Source organism: Melanotaenia boesemani, chromosome 21 (assembly GCF_017639745.1).
Source record: "Melanotaenia boesemani isolate fMelBoe1 chromosome 21, fMelBoe1.pri, whole genome shotgun sequence".
Taxonomy (NCBI): Eukaryota; Metazoa; Chordata; class Actinopteri; order Atheriniformes; family Melanotaeniidae; genus Melanotaenia; species Melanotaenia boesemani.
In genome coordinates, this window is record NC_055702.1 from 4,888,266 (window position 1) to 4,912,292 (window position 24,027).

At 37.7% G+C, this 24,027-nt stretch overlaps 1 protein-coding gene across 1 annotated transcript; it reads left to right on the plus strand.

The window, feature by feature from the left end:
- The first annotated feature begins 1,122 nt into the window (after positions 1 to 1,122).
- On the plus strand, positions 1,123 to 20,981 carry LOC121632315 (inhibitor of nuclear factor kappa-B kinase subunit alpha-like). Its single transcript, XM_041973686.1, has 22 exons — positions 1,123 to 1,252; positions 1,709 to 1,838; positions 5,883 to 5,977; positions 6,162 to 6,279; positions 6,641 to 6,710; positions 6,797 to 6,885; positions 6,970 to 7,059; positions 7,186 to 7,310; positions 9,385 to 9,492; positions 9,635 to 9,770; positions 10,021 to 10,215; positions 11,005 to 11,107; positions 11,246 to 11,369; positions 12,157 to 12,308; positions 12,421 to 12,482; positions 12,595 to 12,704; positions 14,805 to 14,854; positions 14,955 to 15,060; positions 15,193 to 15,340; positions 15,788 to 15,924; positions 17,835 to 17,934; positions 19,027 to 20,981. The coding sequence occupies exons 2-22, from the start codon at positions 1,734 to 1,736 to the stop codon at positions 19,090 to 19,092; spliced, it is 2,289 nt and encodes a 762-aa protein (XP_041829620.1). The 5' UTR covers positions 1,123 to 1,252; positions 1,709 to 1,733; the 3' UTR covers positions 19,093 to 20,981.
- Positions 20,982 to 24,027: the final 3,046 nt, after the last annotated feature.

Here is a 24,027-nt window from a genome sequence, read left to right on the forward strand (position 1 = left end):
TGGAAAGCCTTAATAGTCACCTTTGCTTTTGTGGAATGAGTAACACAGCATTATGTGTGGGTAGTGCCCCCTAAAATGGGTCAAAATCCCCTGCAATATTCCCATGCTCTTACAAGAAATTATTGCACTTTACCACAGCAAAAATAAAAAATAAAAAACATTTAAATACTAAAAAAAAGCACTATTCATTTTACACTGTCTGGGACCTCAGTAATGTGTGGAATATCTATACACAGCCGCAACAGCATGGTACCTCCTCCTCATGCTGGTCTTACTGTATTTTGCTGTGGGATGGTGTCCCATCCTTCAACCAGTTGAGGCTGTGTTGGTCACTGGTATCTACACCAAGCTGATCCCACAAGTGTTGCATTGGGTTGAGGTCTGGACTCACTGCAGGTCATTCCATCTTCTCCACTACCAATTTCTGGAAGTATGGATGACCCTGGCTCTGTTCGGGAGAACGTTGTTATCCTGGAGGATAGTTAGCTCCCAGATATGGGATCACCACTGGCTCCAGAATCTCATTTTATCATGTTAATCAGGTGCCAGTCAAACATCTGTGACTAGCTGGCAGCACTTGAATCTAAAAAAAAGGAAAAAAGTGAATACCAACAGAAGATTTTGCAGGGGATTTTGGCACATTTTAGGGGGACAATCCCCACACTCTCATTCCACTGAAACACAATCCTTGCAAGTTATTTGTTGTTGTAAAGGTGATTATTCAGGCTTACCAATGGGAGTAATTAAAAGTGAGAAATAAACATAAATTTCTTTACTTTTTGGGCTAAGTTTGTGTACATTTCATGTGCCATAACTTGTAATGTTTAATTTTGATTCCAAGTTATTCAAATCAACCACACTCATATTGTAACAAAACTTTAACTAAAAGAAAACAAAAAGAAAAAAGAAACATCAGAAAAAATTTACCCCAAATAATTGACAGTACTACAAATAAAGTTTGCAGCATCTTGAAACTGGAGTAAACAAAGAGGAGCAAAAATGACTATATGAATCACTGCGGGTTGCATTTAGAGTCATTTCACTTGTTCGTGGTTGTTTAACCGTTTTGAACTCAACGTTCTTGAATGCAGCTCGGATTCATTTACAAGAAACAGCCGGGTTTCTCGTGACGTCAGTGTGGGAAAGTACACACAGGGACGCGTTTCTGCAGCGACCTGAAAACAAGATACCGTCTGAATAGATTACATTTTTCTACAGAAAACGGCTCATGACACTCCTATAGAAACCCCACGTAAGCCTTAAAACGCGGTTCACCCACAGCCTGATCGAAATACTGCTTAACATGCGTTGAAGGCTTAATTTCCTAATGGTGGAAAGCTAGGGAAGGGCTGCGGCTATTTCCCCGTATGTTTGGGTATGTCGTTGGTTAGCTAACTAGCCCGTTGCTGGTTAGCCAGTCTAGCTAATTTGAAGGCTATTCAATGTTTTCTTCCCCGCTATCTTATGTCTGGTAGATCGTGTCTTTAAACATAGACAACATAAAAGCTTTTGTTATTGTTGTTGTTGCTGTTGCTGCTGTTGTTGTGCTGTTGGGTAATGTAATGTGACAGACAGATCCTCCAGGATGTAATCTGCCCCCTGAGTTTGATCGTTCAGTTTAGCTAGGTTGAAATTCAAAGAGCGCAATGACTTAATGATTTTAAGGACTGTTTGTGTTAACTGTTTGGTCACATCTTGTTATTTCTAGACTTCTTTTAGATTTCGCTACAACAATGGAGAAACCTCCATTCTGGGGGAACCAGAGCTGCGGGGACTGGGTGCTGAAAGAGAGGCTGGGAATGGGCGGCTTTGCCCATGTTTACCTCTACCAGCATCGGGTGAGTGTGGAGAAACGAAACCTTCCTTTCACTATATTATTTATCAACATACAGATGATTATCACCAAAAGGATCATTTATATTTTGATGTTTGTTCCTTTAAGTACAACTAGTAATTATACAGTTAAATAATAGTTTGATAGAAGTAAATACAATTCCTACATTCACCATACTGAGATGTAAACTTGGGGTTTGCAAAAACCCATTTACATACATATCAATAGCCCAAAGTGTTTTTTTTTTTTTAATCAAACGGCACACTTCTTTACAGACGTATACACTGTGTGTTACTGGATCATAGCATCACCTTTACCATAAAGATGGAGCTACTTTGGATCAATTTAAACCAGGGGCATTTAATTAAAATTTAAGGAAGCCTACTTAGAAAAGCAAAGGTCCAGAGGCTCATAATGTCTAACTACATATTATGATATGTATTTAAGTAGTCTAGTAGTTGTATCAACATCTGCGTGTAATCAGTACCCGACTTTCAAGTTAAAATCAGTACGATTGAAAATATCTTATCAATAGTTATTTACATGTTACATAGAACTGAACCTTTATTTATGTTCACTGATATGTATAATGATCTCTTGTTTAGTAAATTAAAGTAGGTCAGCATTTCAAAATTGAAAGATAAATAAAATGTGAAAATTGTGCATGTTCAAACATGGAGCCTTGATTCCCTCCTTGGTCCCAGTGGACTGGTCATAGTGGGCTCTGAGGCTACGTATAGTCAGTGATCCCACTTCAGATTTCAGTGTTTGTTCAAATCCTTCATGTTTTGACAAACAGCTGCAACACACTGCAGTGCTTCCAGGTGGAGCTTAGACATTCACTTAAAGCAGAGGTTCCCAAACTTTTCCATGCCAAGACCCCCCAAACAGCATTAGCTTCTTTCCAGGGACCCCCAAACCCAAAGACAATGCTACAAAATCTGCAAAGAAACATCAACTTTTATAATGTATTTTCTTACATTTTTTTACAATAATTATTGCATTTGTTTAGCATAAGAAAATTATTAACGAACATCTTTTCAGCACTATATATTCCCACTGAATAATGATCTTTTCCCAAAACTGTTGACAGATAAGAACAATAGAAATCAAACCTCTCTTGTGTGTGCACGTGCAGGTATGTGTGTGTCTGATTACACTAGTGGGACACTAGAGTCTCCAGACAGGCGACAGGCAATCATGGCCATTTTTCTGTATGGCTGTAAAGCTATACCTAATGTATGCTGCACCGTATTTTAGAACTTTAGTTCTGAGTTTTTAGGGGTTTTTGCAGCAGGCTACCACGGCAGAGCTGTTGTTTTGCTCCTTTGGTCTATTTGTGTTCAGAAACATGTCCATTTTGCGCTAGCTAGCTACATGCTAGTTTGAGGAGCAGAGCAGCCTGATGACCGCCAGGTCTACACAGATGGCGTCGTCATCATGCCAAACTTGCTGCTAAACTTTTTTTACTTAGCTTCTCTCTTATTTTCTGAGGCCTCCCTAGCACTGTCTTTGAAAATCACTTACTGAAAGAACTGGCGAGAAGATAATGTAGGAGGCTTCCTGTACTTGTGCATTACATCATAATGAGTCTGTTGTGACTCATCAGTGAGAGTTTTATACATGTAACTTAAATATAGGTTAAGTATTGACATCATGCGACAGCTACACTCAGCTGTGAAATCTTGTCACATTTTCATACTTCATCACAGACAAATTTTCCATAAATGACTTAAATGCTGTGCAAAAAAAACAAAAAAAAACCCCCACAGAGGACAGAAAAAAGTTAGACTTTTTAAATGTCAGTGAATAAGTGAAGTGAATAGACTGCGTATTAAATAGAGTCCCTCTAAATAAATTCAAATCTCATATAATGTATTTATGAATAAAACCTACAAAGAAAATTGGAATAAATTTAAGCCATAATGTGGCTCAGAAATGACCACAAAGCTTGTTTAACTCCGCATTCCTGCTCTGGACGTGACGTTTTCAGCACAACACAAATGTTTCTTCACCATGCCAGGAGAGCTTAAAAAGCAGCTGATATTTTTGTCTGCTTTTCAGGTGGTTGATGTGTTTTTCAACATGCACTCTCTTTTCTAACTTTTTATATGTGTGCGTTCTTGTAAAACAGATGGAGTAGGCATCAGAAAAAGAATCACAGTCATATTGTGAAATTGTGAAATGGTTAGTGGAAACAAAAGAAGTTGCTGCAGCCACTGCAGGAAGGAAAGCAGGAATGTGTGAATTAATAAGTTTGTCAGATGCATCGCTGACTGTTTTAAACAGAACAAAATTAAAGTAAAATCAACTAATTTATAGGCTTATTGTAAATATTCACATTTCTGTTTTCCTGCCACTAAAACTCTGAACAAATAAAGTTTTAGTCGTGAACGTACAGATTTCTTTTCATGTGGGTTGGCAGGTTTGATGTTGCTCATGTACAGAACTCTGAAAACAGCAGGAAATCTTTTATTATTTAGTTCTGATTTTGATACGTAGAAATGATTTATGTTAGTCCCAATTGTGTAAAAGTCAGCCGGAGCAGACGTAGGAGAATCAGTCTGGTGCAAGCGTTCCCTCTTCTGTCGGATCTCTCGTGAAGATGCTTTTTCTTCAAACAGCAAAGTTGGTCTTTGAGAGAGATTCTCCCACTCCTAATGCACAGATGTCATGTTAATATTTTCATTTTCTAACAGAAATCAATTGAGAATTAACGGTAGTGAGTAAAGCTCCATCAGTCAGACTGTTTTATTTGGTGTATGATCATATTTGTTTACCAGGGAATAACAGGGGAGACATATCCTTTAACAGGGGATAAGCTTTTTTTCCTTTATGTATCAACATTTTTCATATATTTTATGATTTTTTAATATTTAAAATGACGAATTTACTGATTTACAAGTTTCATGGTGATATACTTTTGGATAGAAAGTGTTACCTTGCCAACCTGCTGCATCTGTCCATATTTTCTATAACAGTAACTTTCCTCCTTTTAACATGTAGGCTTAGATTAAGAGTCTTATACAAGTTTACTTCATTTGTTATATATTTATCAAATCTAACATTCTCAAGCTGGAAACACGCCAGTTTTTATCAAATTAATCCACTTATTGGTTCAAAACTTGTTCACTTGTTCTGTTTTTCCTGACAAGTAAAGGGATTTTTGAGAAAAAGGTGATCTTTAAGGGATTAAAAAGAAAGAAATTGGCTCAGAATGCAGTGTAATAATCAGCTTTATATTGTGATACTTTAATACAATTAGTGATTTTGTGGTATGTTTTATAAACACTACCATGCAGAAGTCTTGATCCAGCTCTCATTTGTTTATGTGTTGCATCCAAGGATCCAGACTTTCTTGTAATTCTTTAAATTGATATTTTTTCCAGACTTTATGAGCGTCTTTCTTCAGACATTAGCTACGTTTTCACTCATTTTCAGCCCGGTCCTTGTACCTGATCATTTATCAGAAGAATGTGTCATTTATTAATTTAACACTGGCCTCATTCAAGTAAAAAATGTACCGAAGTTGGGGGATGAACCTCCGTTTTTTCAACAGACAGTTTAGCAAAGAGCTGAAATGTTCACAAAGAAACAACCAAAGACAACACAGTTTGATACACCAACAAGATGATTATCATGAAGCTGTTCGCTAAAAACTTTATCTCAGCATTGTGTGCAGTGTGTCCTTAAACAGTGGTTCCCAACCTGGGGTCCAGGACCCCCCAAGGTGATCCTCCAAAGACCACAGGGGGTCCCTGAACCTGGAGAACTATTCCTGATGGCTGCTTCAAGAAATGATAAGAAAGATGGCCCAGAGGGTTCAGAATGTGTTGAAGAAAACAGCTGCTGAGGCAAAATATTCACTTTAAGCTTGTTGGAATTGAGTAAACTATGTTTTGCTTTATTTACTGTATATCCATTTATGTGCATGTTTCAATAAATTGATGCACCTGATTTCTTGTTTTTGTGACAGTATATAAGATTTTAGGAGTGGCTCAAAGATTGTTGTCTGTGTAATAAATGAATCTGTTCTGTTTTAATTTAGGAAACGAATGAAAAAGTTGCAGTGAAAATGTGCCGCCTGGAACTCACACCGAGGAACAGGGACCGATGGAGCAGAGAAATACAGATCATGAAAAAGTTTGTGCTTCATTTTTACAATATTTATGTAACCACAGTTATTCCACCCATTTACTGAAGAATACAAGAAAACTGCAGAGGAAAATGATGCTGCTGTTCAGCCACTGCAGCAGATGATGGTGCAGTTTTATTCTAGGTGCCATTAAAAAGTAATGTCATCACAGCTCTCACTTGTCTCACTCAGGTTAAATCACGTCAACGTGGTGACAGCTCAAGATGTTCCAGAGGAAATAGAGTGCATTTCCTTAAATGATCTTCCACTGTTGGCCATGGAGTACTGCTCCAGAGGAGACCTGAGGAAGGTGAGGGGGGCTGACTGACTTACTACCAGGATCAAAGATGGTTGTTTGGGCATTCATGTGTACATTACAGTACCAGCTGATTGTAAAATAACCTCATAAAATCTGTGTTTACATTCCCTTTAAGTTGTTATAAGTTAGTGTCCTTTTATTACGAACAAAGAGAACTTGGTTATGGCATTCCTCAGTCTAAAAGATTTAAAAGTTTAAAAAAATCAACACAGTTTAAAAAGAATTAATCTGCGTCGTAAGACCTGAAGGGTTTTCTTCATGTACAGCACATCAGTCTTTATCTTTTCTAGAAAATGTCACCACCCTGACAAATGTTATAAAAATAATTTCTTCTTCTTTTCTCGGCCTGCAGGTGCTGAGCAGACCTGAAAACTGCTGCGGTCTCAAAGAGAGTGAAGTCCTCTCGTTACTCAACGACGTCGGTAGGTCCACTGTTTTTCCTCCTTGCTGCTCCACTTTTGTCTTTTAAAGCTTCATTACTGACTTTATTCACCGACCTCTGATCTAGGATCTGGTATCCAGTATCTACATGAAAACAAGATTATACACAGAGACCTTAAACCTGAAAACATAGTGCTGCAGGACATCAATGGAAAGGTAAACTGCTTCATTTTTTAATGTTTGCTCCTTTAGCATGCACAGCTTGAAGAAACAGTCTCTTATTTGCTTATTACTCTGCAGATGGTTCACAAAATCATCGACTTGGGTTACGCCAAGGACCTGGACCAGGGGAGTTTGTGCACCTCCTTCGTTGGCACACTTCAGTATTTGGTAAACACAGAAAATAATGTACCAAATTGTTTAAAAAACAGACAAAAGTCTGGTCTCACTAGATACTATAATACATAATATTAATGTTACGCAAAATTTTTGAATGCAGCATGTTTTTCTCTGCAGGCCCCCGAGCTGTTTGAGAACAAGCCGTACACCGTCACCGTGGACTACTGGAGCTTTGGCACGATGATATTTGAATGCAGTTGTGGTTTCCGTCCGTTCTTACATAACCTGCAACCTGTGCAGTGGTAAGATGACCTGATAAGATCAGCATTTTTGTGTGGGCGTGATTTAAAGTAACTGATCAGTTTTCAGATAGCGAGAAGGAAACCATCCTATTATTTCTAAAATCCATCTCTGATATTTGCCTTAAATCAACCTAAATCATAGGATGCTCGTTATGGGTAACATGTTGATTTCTTTTTTCCCCCCTCCATGTCAGAGTAACTCAGCTGCTTGTCTGTGGCTGTGGGTACATTGCAGACATGAAGTGATAAAAGGCAGTTTGAAAAAGACTCAATTTAGGTCAGTTAGATGAATGCCACAATTTAAACTACTAAGATTAGAGGCGGTGAAAGCAAGCCAGCAGGTGGAGCCAAATTAAAGAAACTACAAGAACAGAATGAACTTTGAGTAAACCTACAATCAAAATATAAACAAAAAAAATCTAATTATAGAAAGAATAATGCATTTGGAACCATAAGTGGTTTGAGACTTTGCTGGAACTCTTTCAGTTTGGGCAGATAGACGTATTTATGAAGCTCTGGTATGAAAGTTACAGTCTTGCTGGCTCTCCAGTGGACCCCACTGCCGTTAGTTAATTAAGTTAGGCACTTAGTTAATTATTTAAAGATGCAGTATGTAACAAAAGCAAAGGTCAGACAAGTCTAATATTTAAAACTAAGTTTCTATTGGTATCTAATCACTTTACGAAAATAACAGTTATATTTTTACCCTCTTACAATGAGCCATTTGTGTCTACTTGCTGTGGATCCATATACACGGCAGCTGCTATATTAGTGCCACCATTTTTACTACGGTGTCTCTGAATGGCCAAACAACTCGGGTTTGTGAAGTGAGAACCTCTGAGCTTTAAAATTGCAGCATTGGGTTTGTTTGATAGGAGCTATTTTAATGCCATTTTAAAGTAATTACCTGTAGTGCAGTCATCGCCGCACCTAAGCCACTGGATCCACTCGCAGAATAACACGTTTACTACTGGAGGAATTGTGACCACTGACGGCCATTTGAAGCAGTTTCCATGCCCACCTTTATCATTAGATCTCTGTAATTTCTAGACACTGTACCTTTTGAACTATGTATGAATGTTTGCTGGGCGCTGGGATCTTCTCTGAATATTGAAGGATAGTCTGAAGCTGCAGTCTGTGTTGTCTGTACCTCATTAGTTTCTAATAGAACGACCACACAGCAGAACATTTCTGTAAAAGATGCTTTTTATGACACCAGAAATCATTAGGATACCCATAAAAAGGAAAAGTGTGTTGAGTGACCTGTACATTCTAACTGAAAGCAGCCCAAGATTATGTTAACTCCTCTTCAGCCTTTTTTAACCTGTCAAAAACAGCTGCTAACAGCTAGCTTTAAATGGAGTGGGAAGATGTTTAATGGGCATTCTGTTATGTGACTGCAGTAGTCGAGGTTATTTATTGGCTCTTGGTATGATCAGTATTGATAGAAACACAACACTTAGATGCAAAGGTTTTCAATGCGGGTGTTGTAGTCATGGCTACAAGAGTGACAACGCCTTTTTTTTTTTTAAAATTCAATTAGTTTAGCAGTTCTAATTTCTCACACAGAGACTAAAACCAACAACTTGTAGTTGCAGAGAGACTAAATTTGCTGACATCCGCAGTCCTGTTAGAAATGATGAACAAGCCTGATTGTCTTTAAAAGGTGTGCTTATCTATTGTCTAAATCCTCTTGCTGGATATAGTGTAAGTCCATCCCTTCAAGTTTTCATAGTAACTGGCTTATCCCTTCTAGGCGGTGGTATTTGCTGGACCTGATCTAAATATGTTGTAGTTCTCAGAGCTTCGAGTGTAAACACCTGAGTACCGACTGCAGGACAATATTTAATCCATTTGTTTTAACATGTGTCCCAAATAATATTATATGGCTCCCATTTAGTTAAAAAGAAAAAGATCAGTTATAAAGTGTGGTTTATTTTAGCTGTAGCAGCACTCGATATTGGCCTGGGACAGCGTCTGAGGCGGAACTATTTTTTCTGCTGTTTCAGCTTTATATTTCAGTTTTCTGAAGATTCGATGGTGATGATTTATGATTTCATCTCATCCTCCACAGGGCCAGCAAAGTTAGGAATAAAGGTCCTAAAGACATCATGGCTGTAGAAGAACTGAACGGTGAAGTCAGGTTCTCCACACATCTCCCCTACCCCAACAATCTCAGCAGGTTAGACACCAAAGCATTTTGTAGTTTCCTGTAAATATCACAGTGTAACACAGTTATTTATTTACTTCTTTCCATTTGAATGAGTCTGTCAGCCACACTTACGGTCCAAATAATTCAGCTTTTTCTTTTGCTTGTTTTATAGGACACTGTTGGAGCCGATGGAGGCCTTGCTTCAGCTGATGTTGAAGTGGAATCCAGAACAGAGAGGAGGCCGAATGAACCCAGACACAAAGAAACCACTGTGCTTTGAAGTACTCGAGGAGATACTGAGTATGAAGGTGCGTTAGTACTATAGTACATCATTTAAATTTCTTTCATACAAAAATCTTCTCTAAGACGGAGCCTTACAAAGTCTACCTACATAACCTTTGATTTAGTAGAAGAATATTCTGATCCATCATTTTAAGAAAGAAATATTTAGTTGCTTGCAGTCTTGTCCAAACAGCCAAACTGTTGTGGCCTCATCATACAAAACTCTACTGAACATTTAGTCTTTACACTGACAGACTTCATCTTTTCTCTCCTCAGGTCGTCCACATCCTGAATATGACCACAGCTCAGGTTCACTCTTTCCAGCTGACCCCAGAGGAGAGTCTCCACGCTCTGCAGAAGCGCATCGAGGCTGAAACCAAGATCGAAGTGGTGAACCAGGAGCTGCTGCAGGAGACGGGAGTGTCGCTGGACCCCAGAAAGCCAGCTGCACAGTGCGTCCTGGACGGAGTGGTACGTTGATGCAAGTGCAGCTCAGATTTCATGGTTTCTGTGCAACACCATGAAGATAACAAGTGTAAACTTCAATGAGCTCTGGAATTTACAAGAAAACCTCCAAAATGTGTCTGATCTCCAAGTCAAAGATGGTGTGTGTTACTCAGCGGCAGCTGGGAATATATGAAAAAGAATCACAGCTATTCTGAGACGCTTGAATATATATTAATAGTGCCTCATTAAACTCTCTTTCTCTGTAGATTAGTGATGGGAAATATGAGCCTTTATTTTCTTTTATGCTGTAAGTTGTAGCAGGGTGAGTGTAAATGTATATCACACATCCTGCGATGTGACTTTTGTGGCTGGGTGTTAAAATGGGTGTTAAGTTTTTAAATTTTTAGTTACTTATCAAGTTCAGGGTTGTTTTGTCCACCATTTTCCTTATCTGCATAGATTTATACTATACTTTGTGTACTGCTTTACACAAACACTGGCCTACACAGTATATTACAAAGAAGGAAGAAAACAATCAGGTGTATGTGTAGTGTAAATATTATGGATATAAAACGAAAGAAAATTATATTTGTTTTGGTTAAAAAGCTTTATTTCTAGTGGAAAAGCTAAGTAGAAACTATAGTGGTAGAAATACTGGGAAGGTGTCTCCTACTGTACTCCTGGAATATTCATTAAAACAGAATAATGCATCTCTTTTGTGCTCACACGTGCATCGAGGGAATCACCCAGTCAGGCTCCTCTGAGCTTCAGGGAAGCTTCACTCCTGTTTGTATTTTCTTTTCTCCCGTGTAGAGAGGCTGGGACAGCTACATCGTGTACTTGTTTGACAAGAGCATCACCAGGTACTCTGGTCCCTTCAGCGCCAGACGGCTGCCAGAGAAAGTCAACACTATCGGTGAGTTCATTTTTATTTAGTTAATCCTGCGACTGCTGTGTTAATTGTCAGATTTTAGATGAACCTCACTGTTGGAGTTCCAGATGATTCCCTCCATGACGTCATGAGCTTAAGCAGGGTCATGTTTTACGTTCGCAGTGCAAGAAGCGAAGACGCAGCTGCCTCTGGTGGTGTTGAAGAAAGTGTGGGGTGAAGCTGTGAGCTACATCTGTGGCCTGAAAGACGACTACAGCAGATTGTTCCAAGGACAGAGAGCCGCCATGTGAGTCACATGACTTATCTGCAGTGTGGGATTCCTTCAGAAACATTTCAGGGATTAAGTTCTGTTTTCCTCTTAATCCTTGAAAAAAGTTGTTGAATATGTAAAATCTGTTTTGTGTATTTTTTCCTGATGTTTTTTTTTTTTTTTTTTTTTAAAGTAAAGTTCGTTATTCATTTATTTAATTGTTATAATAAAACATGCCATAAGAGCTCTCCCTCAGGGACGGGACTTTCAGGAAAGAAAATGGGAATCTTTTTCATAATAATCATCTTTAATGGAGCAAACAATACGGTATAGGGTTTTTCCCCGTGTAAAACGGCCCCCATACCCCCGTAAAGAGTTCATTGCCTGTTTCACACTTTCTGAGTTTGCAGGAATGCTCCTTTAGCACATTGAGTCCAAGTAAATCTTCTGGATTAGTGATCTGTGTACACATATAAGACACTCACTATTACAAGAGTTATTTATGCTGCAGGATAAATGTTGTAATTTCAGCCATCCTGACAGATATAGGGCCACAGGCAGTTCTGTTATTCAGAGCATGTCTATGAGAAGAGTCTTCAGGAAAAAAAAGTTCAGTATTTTCTCTTTCTATAATAAGTTTAGTTATAAAAGGCTGTGGGTTTCACAGACTTTTTCAGCTGGTAGGACCATGAGATGGGTTTTAAATGATGTCCTCTGTGGTAATAAAAAGCACTTTAGTGAGTCTGTTAGAAAAAGATTAATTTGCTAACTGAATATTTGGAGTATTTACTGTTATTTCTTCATCTCCTTCCTTCCCGTCCAGGTTGAGTCTCCTGCGCTACAACACCAACCTGACCAGGTGTAAAAACAGCATGTTTGGCTTCTCTCAGCAGCTTAAAGCCAAGCTGGACTTCTTCAAGAGCAGCATCCAGTACGACCTGGAAAAATACAGCGATCAGATGCACTATGGGATATGTGAGTTTGCTTTTGATTCTGTAACAAAGCTATACATTTATTTCATTAAGGAAATGATGATGATATGCGTTTTATTTTAATTTTATTTAACGTTTTTATTGTCTGTTCAAAGCCTCTGAAAAGATGCTGAAAGCCTGGCAGGAGAATGAAGAAAGAGCAGCTGCTTTTGCACAGGTAGCTGGATTTATATTAAATTCTAACCAGTAAAACATCAAAGGGGCCGTTTAATATTTGTTTTTATCCCTGAGTCTTGCCTGTTTTGTTTGCCTCCCTTTATGTCCTGCAGGTGGCAGAAGTGAGCCATTTGGATGATGAAATCATGGCTTTGCACTCTGAGATCGTGGAACTGCAGAGGAGCCCGTACGCCCGTCGCCAAGGAGACAAAATGGAGCAGCTGTAAGTAATAATGAGGACTCGCACCAGAGGTTCATACAATACATGTTTTAATTCACCCAAGGAGCCATGTAAATCTCAGAATTTGTGAATTTTGATGACATTAGGTACTAAAAAATTGTTGGTATAAAAATGATGGATACAGATGTTTACAGATAGTTGAGCTAAAACAAATGATCTCCTTTGGTTGTTGGTTTGTAATTCTTTCTTTTGCCTGAGCAAGGAAGTTAGGACAAATGATTCACACACTCTGATCATCATTTTTGCTCTTATTGCTTCATTTTAGTTTGACAGCCCAGGCGGATGTGTTGCATGTAGGTCAGCAGCCACAGTCTGTAAACAATCCCAGCTAGACTCAGAACAGGATAAACAATCACATGATGCTGAATACGTTTTAAGATTCCTTTCCCCTCTTTTCTGTCTCTTTTTTCCACTGCATTGTATTTGCTTCTTATGAATACTTAGCATTCAATTGGACCAATGTATCAGTTTGACTATTAAATTTTATACTGTACGTCCAAATAAAGGTCAGACTAATATTTGATTGGACGTCCTTTAGCTTTGATTATAGCAGCTTTTGCTGTGGCATGGTTTTAATAAGCTTCTGTAATGTCACAACATTTATTTCCTTATTCCTTATCCTATTATTAAAAATAGCTGTGAGTTTTACAGTATTTTTTTTTTTACTTATTTGATTTCACTAAATGTTTGAAGTTATCGCTGATCATCATCATTCAAGATTTCTTTCCAACCACATTTCTTACTGGATGATGATGGTTCCCCACTATCCTTCCAGGTTTTAATAATGCGGTGTACAGTTCTTCAACGAGTTTTAGTAGTTTCAGCATCTCATGAGATGTTTTCCTTGATGCATGCCAGTGGTTCGGCCCTTCTGAAACAGATTATCGTCCACAACCACAGGATGTGCTGTTTAAGAAATGAGAAGCTACTCATTGCATCAATTAGGGTTAAATAGCTTTTTTTCTGCTGAAACATCAATATCCACGCAATAATTATCCAGCTAAAGGTTTTTACCTATTTGTTTAGTTAAATGCAGATGGTGAATTTTATTTATTTGTTTTTGGACGGGCAGGGTGTATGCCGTGGATGAAACGTTCCCACAGCTCACCTAAAACTTCAGTGAAATGTCCAACTCTTAAGGAGAAGTCAAACTCTGATTTTGCTTCCATCATTTCTCAGGATCTAATCTGTGAATCCTTAGAAATATGAGATGCTCTGAGTCATTTTTAGTTTCTGATGCTTTTAAGACATGTTAACAGGAAAGATTAGTTCATGAGTTATTTTCGTAACTCATGAAGTTTCCTCGACTTCAAGCTCTGTTCACTACAGTCAGCACTACATCGCTATAGCAACCAGTTATCCATTTAGAAGATGTAAAGCTTTAAAAATAAAAGTGAATGAAACAATTAAAAACAAACTTCCACGTATGCACATAAAATTAATTCACACACTTGAGGCAGGTTTTATCTGTTTAGAAAAGAACTTAATTCTCATTAGGGGGATGGAAACAACTTTGTGAATTGCATTTATATTTATACGATTAAAAAGATGCTACTCAACTGTTTTTTTTTCCCCAGTCAGTCAACAAAACGTAAGCTCACAGAATCCATCAGCATCTTCCCAGATGTGATGTGATATCTCAGATATTCTCAGAGATTAAAATAATTAAGGATAAGACCTCTCAGTTTCCTCTTGTGAATGTCTACTTAACCCTTGTGGTCACTCTAATTTACTACCCATTTGGGTCATTAGAGGACAAAAGAGTCTTCCCACCCAAACAACCTATAAAGATTGGTCTGGCCCACTGCAGTTCAGATTGCCCCGTATATGGTTGACACCCCTGGATTAGGAGGTACTATGCAGAGTATTTATTCTATGGGGGTACAGTGGTGACAAAGGTTTTTAGAAGCACTGTTTTAGTGACATTTGTAACTTTGCCAGACTACCGCTTGTTGCAGAAGATTTATTTTAAACAAATCTTTGGGTCATAGTGGGTGAAGATGAAGCAGCTGATGGTAATTCCCTAAAGAGCTACTGAATGAAAAAGTTTAAATTGGATGTATTAAATGTGTTTCCTTACAGAGAAGAAAAAGCGATCGAGCTCTACAAGCAGCTGAAGATGAAATGCAAAAGTAAGAAATGTTTTTGTTCGTACATGACACAACAGTCGTGTGAAAAATCAAAATGAAAAAGAAAATTTATAATTTCATCCATCTTATGCATTTGTTTCAGTACCGGACTCGGATGTGAGCTGCGACAGCTCAGAGATGGTAAAAGCCATCATTCAGACTGTCCAGAACCAAGACAAGGTCCTCAAGGATCTGTACACCCACCTCAGGTATGCCAGCACCCGTCTGGAATTATCTGGAATTATTATTTCCTAGGAGCCACTTGGTAAATTGCAGATCTTGAGTTTGATTTAGAACATAATTTTATGTTGTGTTTTGCTGTGGTCATCTCACCCCCACAGTAAGATCCTGATCAGCAAACAGAAGATCATTGACTTGTTTCCACGAATTGAGAAGACCCTGGAGAGCATCAAGGACGCTGACAACACAGTGATGCAGATGCAGATAAAAAGACAGAGGGAGTTCTGGCATTTACTCAAGATTGCCTGTGTAAGTAATTCTGTACCAGCTGTAAGTTTTTACCTCATTTTTATTTTATCTTTTAAATTGGAGAAATACAGAAAGTCAACAGGTTGGATATTCTCACTCAACCTGGATTCTTGCTTTGCATTAACAACGTGATCTATTGTAGGTGAATACCAACCACAACCAACTTACATTATCAGCTTTTTTGTGGATCATTTTTGTCTTTTAATTACCAACTAATAATAATTTTTAATGACTTTCCAGCCAACCATCCATTTAAATCTGTTATGCTTCTTGTTGACTAAAGTCAGTCCAGCTGTTTGCTCCAAAGATGAGGTGTCTTGTCCTCATTCTTGACCCGTACCAACCACAGTCAGAGGGAAACTATGCTGCCTGCATTCCTGCTGTAGAGTCAGACTGCGTGTTTATTATTAGTGCTCCATTTACCAGCATGAACTGGCTCTTCTTCAGGCCCAGAACTCATCACGGAGCTCAATAGCAGCCAGTCCTGAGTCGTCAAACCTGCTGCAAGTTTCCCAGTGGTCACAGTCGGCGCAGCCTGTCAGCTCCCCCCACCCCCTAACCTCCCTACCTGGGCCAAATGACAGGTAACTCATTCCTTCATCTGCTCGTGTATTCTGACCATGTCTGTGCAGGATATATCTCTCTGAAACCACGAAGGTTTGGATTTTCAGTAAATACTGGGTCCGTCTGATCAGACCAGCAGGGAAACGATTGGTGGACTAATCCTGATTGTTTCCAGATGTATTTTAGGTCAGTTAACGGTTCAAATGCTTCTTTTGGATTTTTTTTTCTTTTTTTTTGTGGTTAATCATCGTATTAGTGAACAGCATGCTGTAGAGTAAAAACATAAACATTGAACAGTTCGACATTCGAAGATTTATGTCCTTCACACTGCAGCTCCAGTCCAATTTTTTGCCACATGTGACTCATAACAGATTTTCTAATGACAGTCTGAAGAGCACAAGTCCAAGTTTTTTTTATTTATTTTTTTTTTTTAAACCGACCTATACCACTTTCATATGTGGGTCTATATTTACTTCCATAAACACTACTCACTGCTTGACGTCACGCTTTTCCTCTGTGTATGCGTATCCTTTCGCGGCTACATACCTGTACACTTCACAGCTACATACCCTTAAATGTGATAAAGTTCACATTAAAATGAAAATATGAACAACTGCACAAAAAAATCAAATTTTGGAAGAATCAGATTTTAGCATTAGGACCTGCAGTGTGAACGTAGCCTTAGAGAAGGTCAAATTAAGCTCACCTGTCAAGGTGAGAGCAGATAGTAGTAGTAGTAGTAGTAGTAGTACTAGTAGTAGTAGTAGTAGTAGTAGGTACATTCTGTCATTATTTTTGTGAGTAGCGTGTGGAGTAAAAGGAGTAATCCGTCTAGGTATTTTTCACATTGTTTAATGTTTGTTATGTACTTGGGAGGCAGTGGCTGAGGTGATAGAATAGGTCGTCCAATAACTGGAAGGTTGGCAGTTTGATTCCCACTCCCCCAGTCTTCTGTCATTGTGTCTTTGGGCAAGACACTTCACCCTCCTTGCCTCCAGTGTTGGCATCGCTGGTGTATGAATGTGGATGAATGTTTGGTGGTCGGAGAGGCCGTAGGTGCGATTGGCTGCCAGCTTTCCGTCAGTCTGCCCCAGGGCAGCTGTGGCTGCACATGTAGCTTACCATCACCAGGTTTAAGTGAGGAGTGGATGAATAATGGATACAATGTCAAAGCGCTTTGGATGCCTTGAAAAGTGCTATATAAATCTAATCCATTATTCCTTGGTGCTGGGTAACTAAATGTATACATTTGTTTGATGTCAGTTTGAATAATGACGATGGCTCTGAACGGTTAAACAGTTTTGCTGGCCTCTAGGTGGCGCTCGAGGCCCAAGCATGGGCCGTGACATCATGGTTAAGAATCACTGTCCTAGATCACTAAAAGCTTGACTTTTTTCTTACAACTTCTAAAGATCAGAGCAGACATTTAAACCATAGATGAAGACAACAACTCAGAATAAATATTTGTTGTTGCTGGATTAAAATGGATAATGGAAAAGAGTAAATGCTCTGTACTCTTGACAGATTGGTTTTCATTTACAGCTGAGCCATGGAGGATTTATTTCCTGGTTATTTTGTATTTCACTGTGTGTGTACATGTTTTCACTTTGGAATGAATGAATGCTTTTTGTTGATCTGTCTGAAACATACGTTCATTTATTTTTATTTTTCAAAACGTGAAAATCTACAGAAAGTGCATGATAAATAAAACACACGAACCCTCTGGGAATAGCAGCAGATGTAGATTGTGTATATAATAATTTAATGTTCTTGCTTCAGTCATGTGGAAAACTCCCAGACATGTCTGAATAGTTGCTTCTTTCCCCCTCTGGGCTTCCCTTTAGTGGGCAGAATGCTAAACACATTGTACATATAGAGGAGCTCTCGTGACTGAACCGACGCTGATAGCCTCTCTGCGTGTTTCCTTCAGTGATGCTGCCCCAAGACTCCTGCAGGAGAACCAGAAGTACCTCGGTCAGCTGACCAGCCTGATGCAGGAGGCTGCCGACGAACAGGCCAAAAGCATAGTGGTGAGTTCGGCGCTTTCACTTTGCAGGTTTTAATATGTAGGTTATGTTTTTTCCCTTTTTTATTGTATGATTTTAACTTAAAACTAATTAAAGAAAAATTATGAGAGTTGTTTTTGTCAGCCTCCAGAGTCACCAGAGTAGTTCTGAGAAACTTATTATTAAGGGTTGTTTATTAACAAGGAAAAGCAGCAACAAAATTAAAGGCAAATGGAGGCTGAACATCTTTTAAGTCACTTAAAAGATTACTTTTAATCTAAAAGCTAATCACTGCAAAGGGAAAAAAAAGCAAAAACACAACACGTTCAGAAAAAAATACATATTCATAACGTAAAAAGTGTATGAAAGTACCAGAAATGTAACGGCACATAAAAGTGAGAAAACAAATGCATTAATAATGTTATTGTTATTTATTTGACAATGGAAGTGTTTCTCTGTGATGGGCTGCCCACATCAACAATTAACAAGCGTAATAAAACCATAAAGGTAGCGACGTTCGCATCTACACTGCTAAGTGAAAATTGTGGTGTCGAGCGCTGCACACTCCATCAGTGCAAGAGCCTTAAAATGGATTTTAATGACCTGTTTTGTGGTTAAAGGTGAAAAGAGACATAACCAGAAAGGTTGGAGTTCACAAAATTCTAAAAAAAAGACTAAAGAAGCTCAGAGAATCCATCGTTCTGTGACCAGAACTGTTGGCTTTTGGTACCGTTAATGCCTTAAGAACTACAGAGACTCCATCAGCAGCAAAGACTGCATACCAGTGTGTCACAGCTAATGTGACATCTTATTTTAAGTGTAATTTGCTGCCTTTTAAATGTTCAGTTAAAGTTTTGTAAAGGCTGTACACGACCGTTAACTGTCCAAACACTGCAATGCTGCATATCTTTGATAAGAAAAGGCCGAGTTGTTTTCTCTAGACAGAGCAGACATCAGGTTTTAAAGATGATGATAATAGAAGAATAAATAAAGAAAACTCAAATTTGACTTCTGTCATTACAACAAAAAAATAAATAAATAAAGAGAGCCCGGTCACAAGCAGTTCTTTCATCACATTTTTTGTTTGTTTTTAATTTTTGGTTTTCCTCTTTCAAGGACCAAGACTGGAGCTGGACAAAATACGAAACGTTGACGACAAAATTAAAAAAGCAAAATGCGTAAGCCACTTTCTGTCCTCCATCACTGCCTGCGCTCCGAGTAACACTAAGGACTGTAAGCTGTCATCGCAGTGGAGTGGCTTCATACTTTGTACAGCTGTACATGGACTAAGGATATCCTGTTAAAAAAAAGACGACTTTCCTGATCATATTTGGGGAAAAAAGAGAAAAAAAGACAAAGTTCTTGCGTGTTCGCTGGTGTCTGTTCACTCCCATCGTCTCACATGGTTAAAGGTTTGATTAATCATTGATCATCTTGGTTTTACATGAGAAAAAAATGAAGCTTTCTCTCTTTTTTCCCATTATACCGCACAAAAATTCTTCATAAACCACTGATTCATCTTTACTGTCATTGCAACATTGAACCAACTGTAGCACCGGAGGCTCGAGGTGGACTGATCACATGGGAAGAAAATCAACAGAAACATGGGAACTTGTTCAACTTCATGACTCCCAGTGAAAACACAGGAAGTGGTTGGGGTCAGCGAGGGGGTGGAGATTGATGGAGGGTGGAGAAGGGGGAGATTACAATCATGCAAACTGCACTTTGATGCTCCCGTGAAGCTTCTCTGAGAAGAGATGAAACGTTCCAGGCTGCCAAAACTGTTGCAGAATTTGCTGACATGCTGTTAACGTCACTCATCAGTTTCAGATGTTTTACTATAAATATTTACGGGGTTGAATTAAATGTTAATTTTGTTTTTAAAGTGTTATATAATAAGCAGAGGTCTTTTGTCATTATATAAGTGGCTCATACATGGCTGGCCATTAGGTTTGTACATTGTCTGATACTGTAATTGTCAGTGAGAAAATATTTGCATTGTTTGTGCTGCATTCATGTCGTATAGAGTTGAAACGATTAGTCCAAATGCGAGGTTGCTTTTGGTGTGATTTGATCAGAATTTAACTTCAATTCTGATTCAGTTCAGGAGTAACAAACAAAGAACCCTCTGGGTTTTACCAGGGTTCAAAGTAGGATCTAAGCGAGAAAATATATAATTTTTTATTATTACAAACTTCCATGTATGAGTTTGTAATAATAAAAAAAAGTTTAAAATCTTTTTGATGTGGGTGTGTTGACCAGTTCATCAACAGTTTGAAGAAAAGGTAATAATTATTAAAGAAATTGAGACATTTTGTTTGCTTAATGTTGAAAAAATCCCAACCAAAACTCAAGTTTTCACCCCGTTAGTTTTATATAACCAAAATACAAACAGAAAATCAGCCAATATTTATATTTTAATAACGTATCTAATATTTTACTTTGATAAAAATGGCCAGAATATTTATTGTCATTGTATAATTAAACAAAACGTGATATTTTCTCCTAGTAATCCTAAAACACTTTTAAAAACCATTAAAAACACTTAAAATAGTCTAATTTACAGTCATAAAGTCCCAGTCGTCACATTCCCCACACACCCACTCGACAACACAAAGCGGAAGAATTATATCAAAAAGCAGATCAGTTCATCGGATAATCGTTTCAGCTCTTGTCCCAACCAACCATCCATCCCATAATAACATAAATGCAACATCACACGGTGGTTTCCAGGCCGAAGAACCGGATGTGAATGCAGAGACGACCCACAGTAACAAAGGGTTGAATGTACCGCGGTTACGCCGCCTGGTGTCGGTCGCACAGTCGTGTAATTTATTTCTGTCGAGCCCAAACAAAGATGCTATTTATGAGGAAACGGTACCATGGAACAGAGATCAAAAGTTTGGGGTTTTTGTTTTTTATTTAAGTCTAATTTGTCAGTTTTCCTCACGGTTGGGTATTGTTTCCTCCTGCTGGTTTCAGTTTGTGTTAAATGTTTAATTTTTTTTAAAGATTTCATTGTATGAAGATCAGATGTTTACCAGTTAATAAAATAAATGACTTTGACACGACTCTTGTTGACCTTTCAGCTTTCAGTCTGTTGTCATGCAAACGGCGTGGCTCTGTGAAAGCATTTGTTTACTTTCTCTCCACAGCTGTTGTACAGTTGTTCACAGACAATCATCTTCCTCTCGGGACCAACATCAGGCCAGACAACACTTAGTTTATAACACACTTTATATAAAACTACTGACATCCCCACCAGCCTCAGTTTAACTCGTGTTTCATGGCAATAAGACATGCTAACAGGCTAACATGCTAAACAAAGATGAAGAACATGGTAAGGACGTTCCATTCAGGACTTCTGAAAGGAGGATTGAGTAGAAGTGATCACAGGATCGATTTGAAGGCCTGTATTTATGTGTAAACAACAGACACATGGAGTCACTGTTTTCCCTTAAATTATAATCATGACTCAGTAATAAGTATTTTATTTTATTTTTTTTTACCAGGTTTCTCATTTATCTGGTAATATCTTGTTGAGCAGGTGCACCAGAATCAAAGCCTGAATTGATATTCAGACTACTCTCATTCATACTTACATCACTAAATATAAATATTTGTAAGTGAACACCACCAATGAAAATCGTCCGGTAATGAATGGAGAAACCTTGGAACACATTACGCTTGTTTTTGTTTTTTCTTCTTCTTTCTGAGCATTACGTCGAAGAACAGCCTGACTGTACGAAATGCTTGACTGGAAAGGTTTGAGCTTTAAGGTTTCTGCGAGTATAACAAACCGCTTTATTTTCTATCAAAACATCTTCAGTTACATTTTCAGTTTTTATAAAATAAAAATCTTACTGATCAAAATGACATTTGTCTGAATTTAAAGATCTCTTTGAATTTACAGTGATTTCACTATTTAAAGTCAAAGTCAGCTTTATTGTCAATTTCTTCACATGTACAAGACACACAAAGGAATCGAGATTACGTTTCCCACCGTCCCGCGGTGAAGACGGGACATTTCAACACTGAAGTGACCATTAAAAATAAAAAACTGCACATGCAACAAATATCTGAAAAAAAGAAAGAAAAGATCATTACAAACTGATAAAATGCCAATAAAAACGAATGCATCTGAAAATATCTAAAACAGCAAGAAAGCAAACTTCCAAAGTTATGTACTCCTAATTAACTCAAACTATTATTCAAATATTATCGATAAAAAAAAAGAAATATGCTAATAGCTTTTTGTTTTTTAAGTTCGAGTGGCCATAGATTACCTTTGGCATACCTACCCATTGAATCTGAATAAATATGTGTCTCCAAACATTTTACTGTATCTGTTCTTCCCCGTTTCCTCACAGTGATCATTTCAAGTACCTGAAATTTCCCACTAACTATACAAATAATGTCATTTTGCATGTTTCAGACTTTCAGTTTTAATCCACATTCATATTATTACTATTTTTATATATAAACTAATATTTCTATCTAAAATCTATCTGAAATATCTCAAATTTCACATCTGTATGTAAAAGACAAAAACTCAGTAAAGACGTAAACCTGTCTCAATTTTTTGGGTTTATTCTAAATAAAAGTACCATTCATGTTATGGACAGATACATACAGATAGAGTCTCTTATTGTTAATGTATTTGAGGATTAATATTACCCAACATTAGTCATTTTTAGTTTAGCTTAAAACTGCTTTTTTTTACTGGGAAAATACAAATTAGCAAAAAATAGAATAAACATCCTTCTTTCTGTCATTTGTTTCAGTGGTTGTTTACATTCCGCTTTAATGGAAATTAAATCTTTTTTCATCTTATGTGCATTTTTTTCTTATTTTAGATTTTAAGGTTTTCCGACTCATCTTCTTCAACCTGCCAGTACGTCTCCCCATTTTTCCATTTTGTTTGTACTTAACCAAACTTTAGGCCGAGCTGACTGGGAAAAAGCAGCATTTTGTGTTGAATTACCGTCCTGATAAGTTTTATGATCATTTCTGTTCTTTTAATCGATGGCTGTCTTGTTAAAACTGATAATTAGTAAGAAGCAACAAATCAGCGAGATGTAGATTTTAGTTTTAGAAGTTGTATTACAAGCAAACTCCATCATTTTTGCTCATTATTGAGTGATTATTTTATTTTTGTCAGTAATTACAGAAATTTAATTTCTATATCTGTTCATGTATGTTTTTACAAAGTTTTTGTCCTTTTTAAACTTTTTAATTAAGAGCTTGGTGAACTTCATCTCTCCATCTTCTAACGGTGCAATTCTATTTATTTATTTATTTTGCCAGATCTGCTTTTCGTGCTTTTCCAGTTCTGGTAACTACTGTTTTACTGAATCCGTCCACGTGGTCTCATCTTCATGGCGGATGTTTCAAAGGTTGTGTTCACTCCTCACGTCCCTCCTCGGTGTTGCTTTGTCGCTGCTGATCTGCTGGAAATGTTCTCCAGATGTGCAGCCCTTCTTTCAGCGAGGAGGATAGACGCTTTAGTTTGACATTTCTCAGTAAATTTTGTGGCACTCTTGGTTATTCGATCGTGATAACTCCTGCAGGATGTGAACGCCACTGCCTGAGCACATATAATGTAGACTACAGCAATATTCCTTCAGACATCCAGGTTGGGATTTGCAGCAGTGTAGAGCGGTCCTTCTCAAATCGGGCAGCATGGAGACACTCCAGGGGTGCGTGGGAAAGATGGAAGACTTGTATCTGACTTCAGTCGGTATTATGAGGTGAGGCAGTTCAGGTGGTCAGGATTACTGCACAGAAGTGGAAATTTAAAATAATTTCTGAATCTTGGAAAGTCTCTGATCATAATGTGAAGTACAGTATTTTTAGTTCCAGATATCGTGATTTTGTAGATCTGTCATGATTTACAAGTTGTAATGAATGTGTAAATATACAAATATGTAAAATAAAATTTTATAAATAAGAATAATAAATGTTTACAGATAAAAAATATTTTATATTTTTATTTAATACATATGAACTTAAAATGCATTTAAAAATGTATTAATATATAAAAATAAAAAATTTCATACATTTTTAAATAAAATTTATTATAAAAATGTAGTTTTAAAATATAAAATTATATTGATA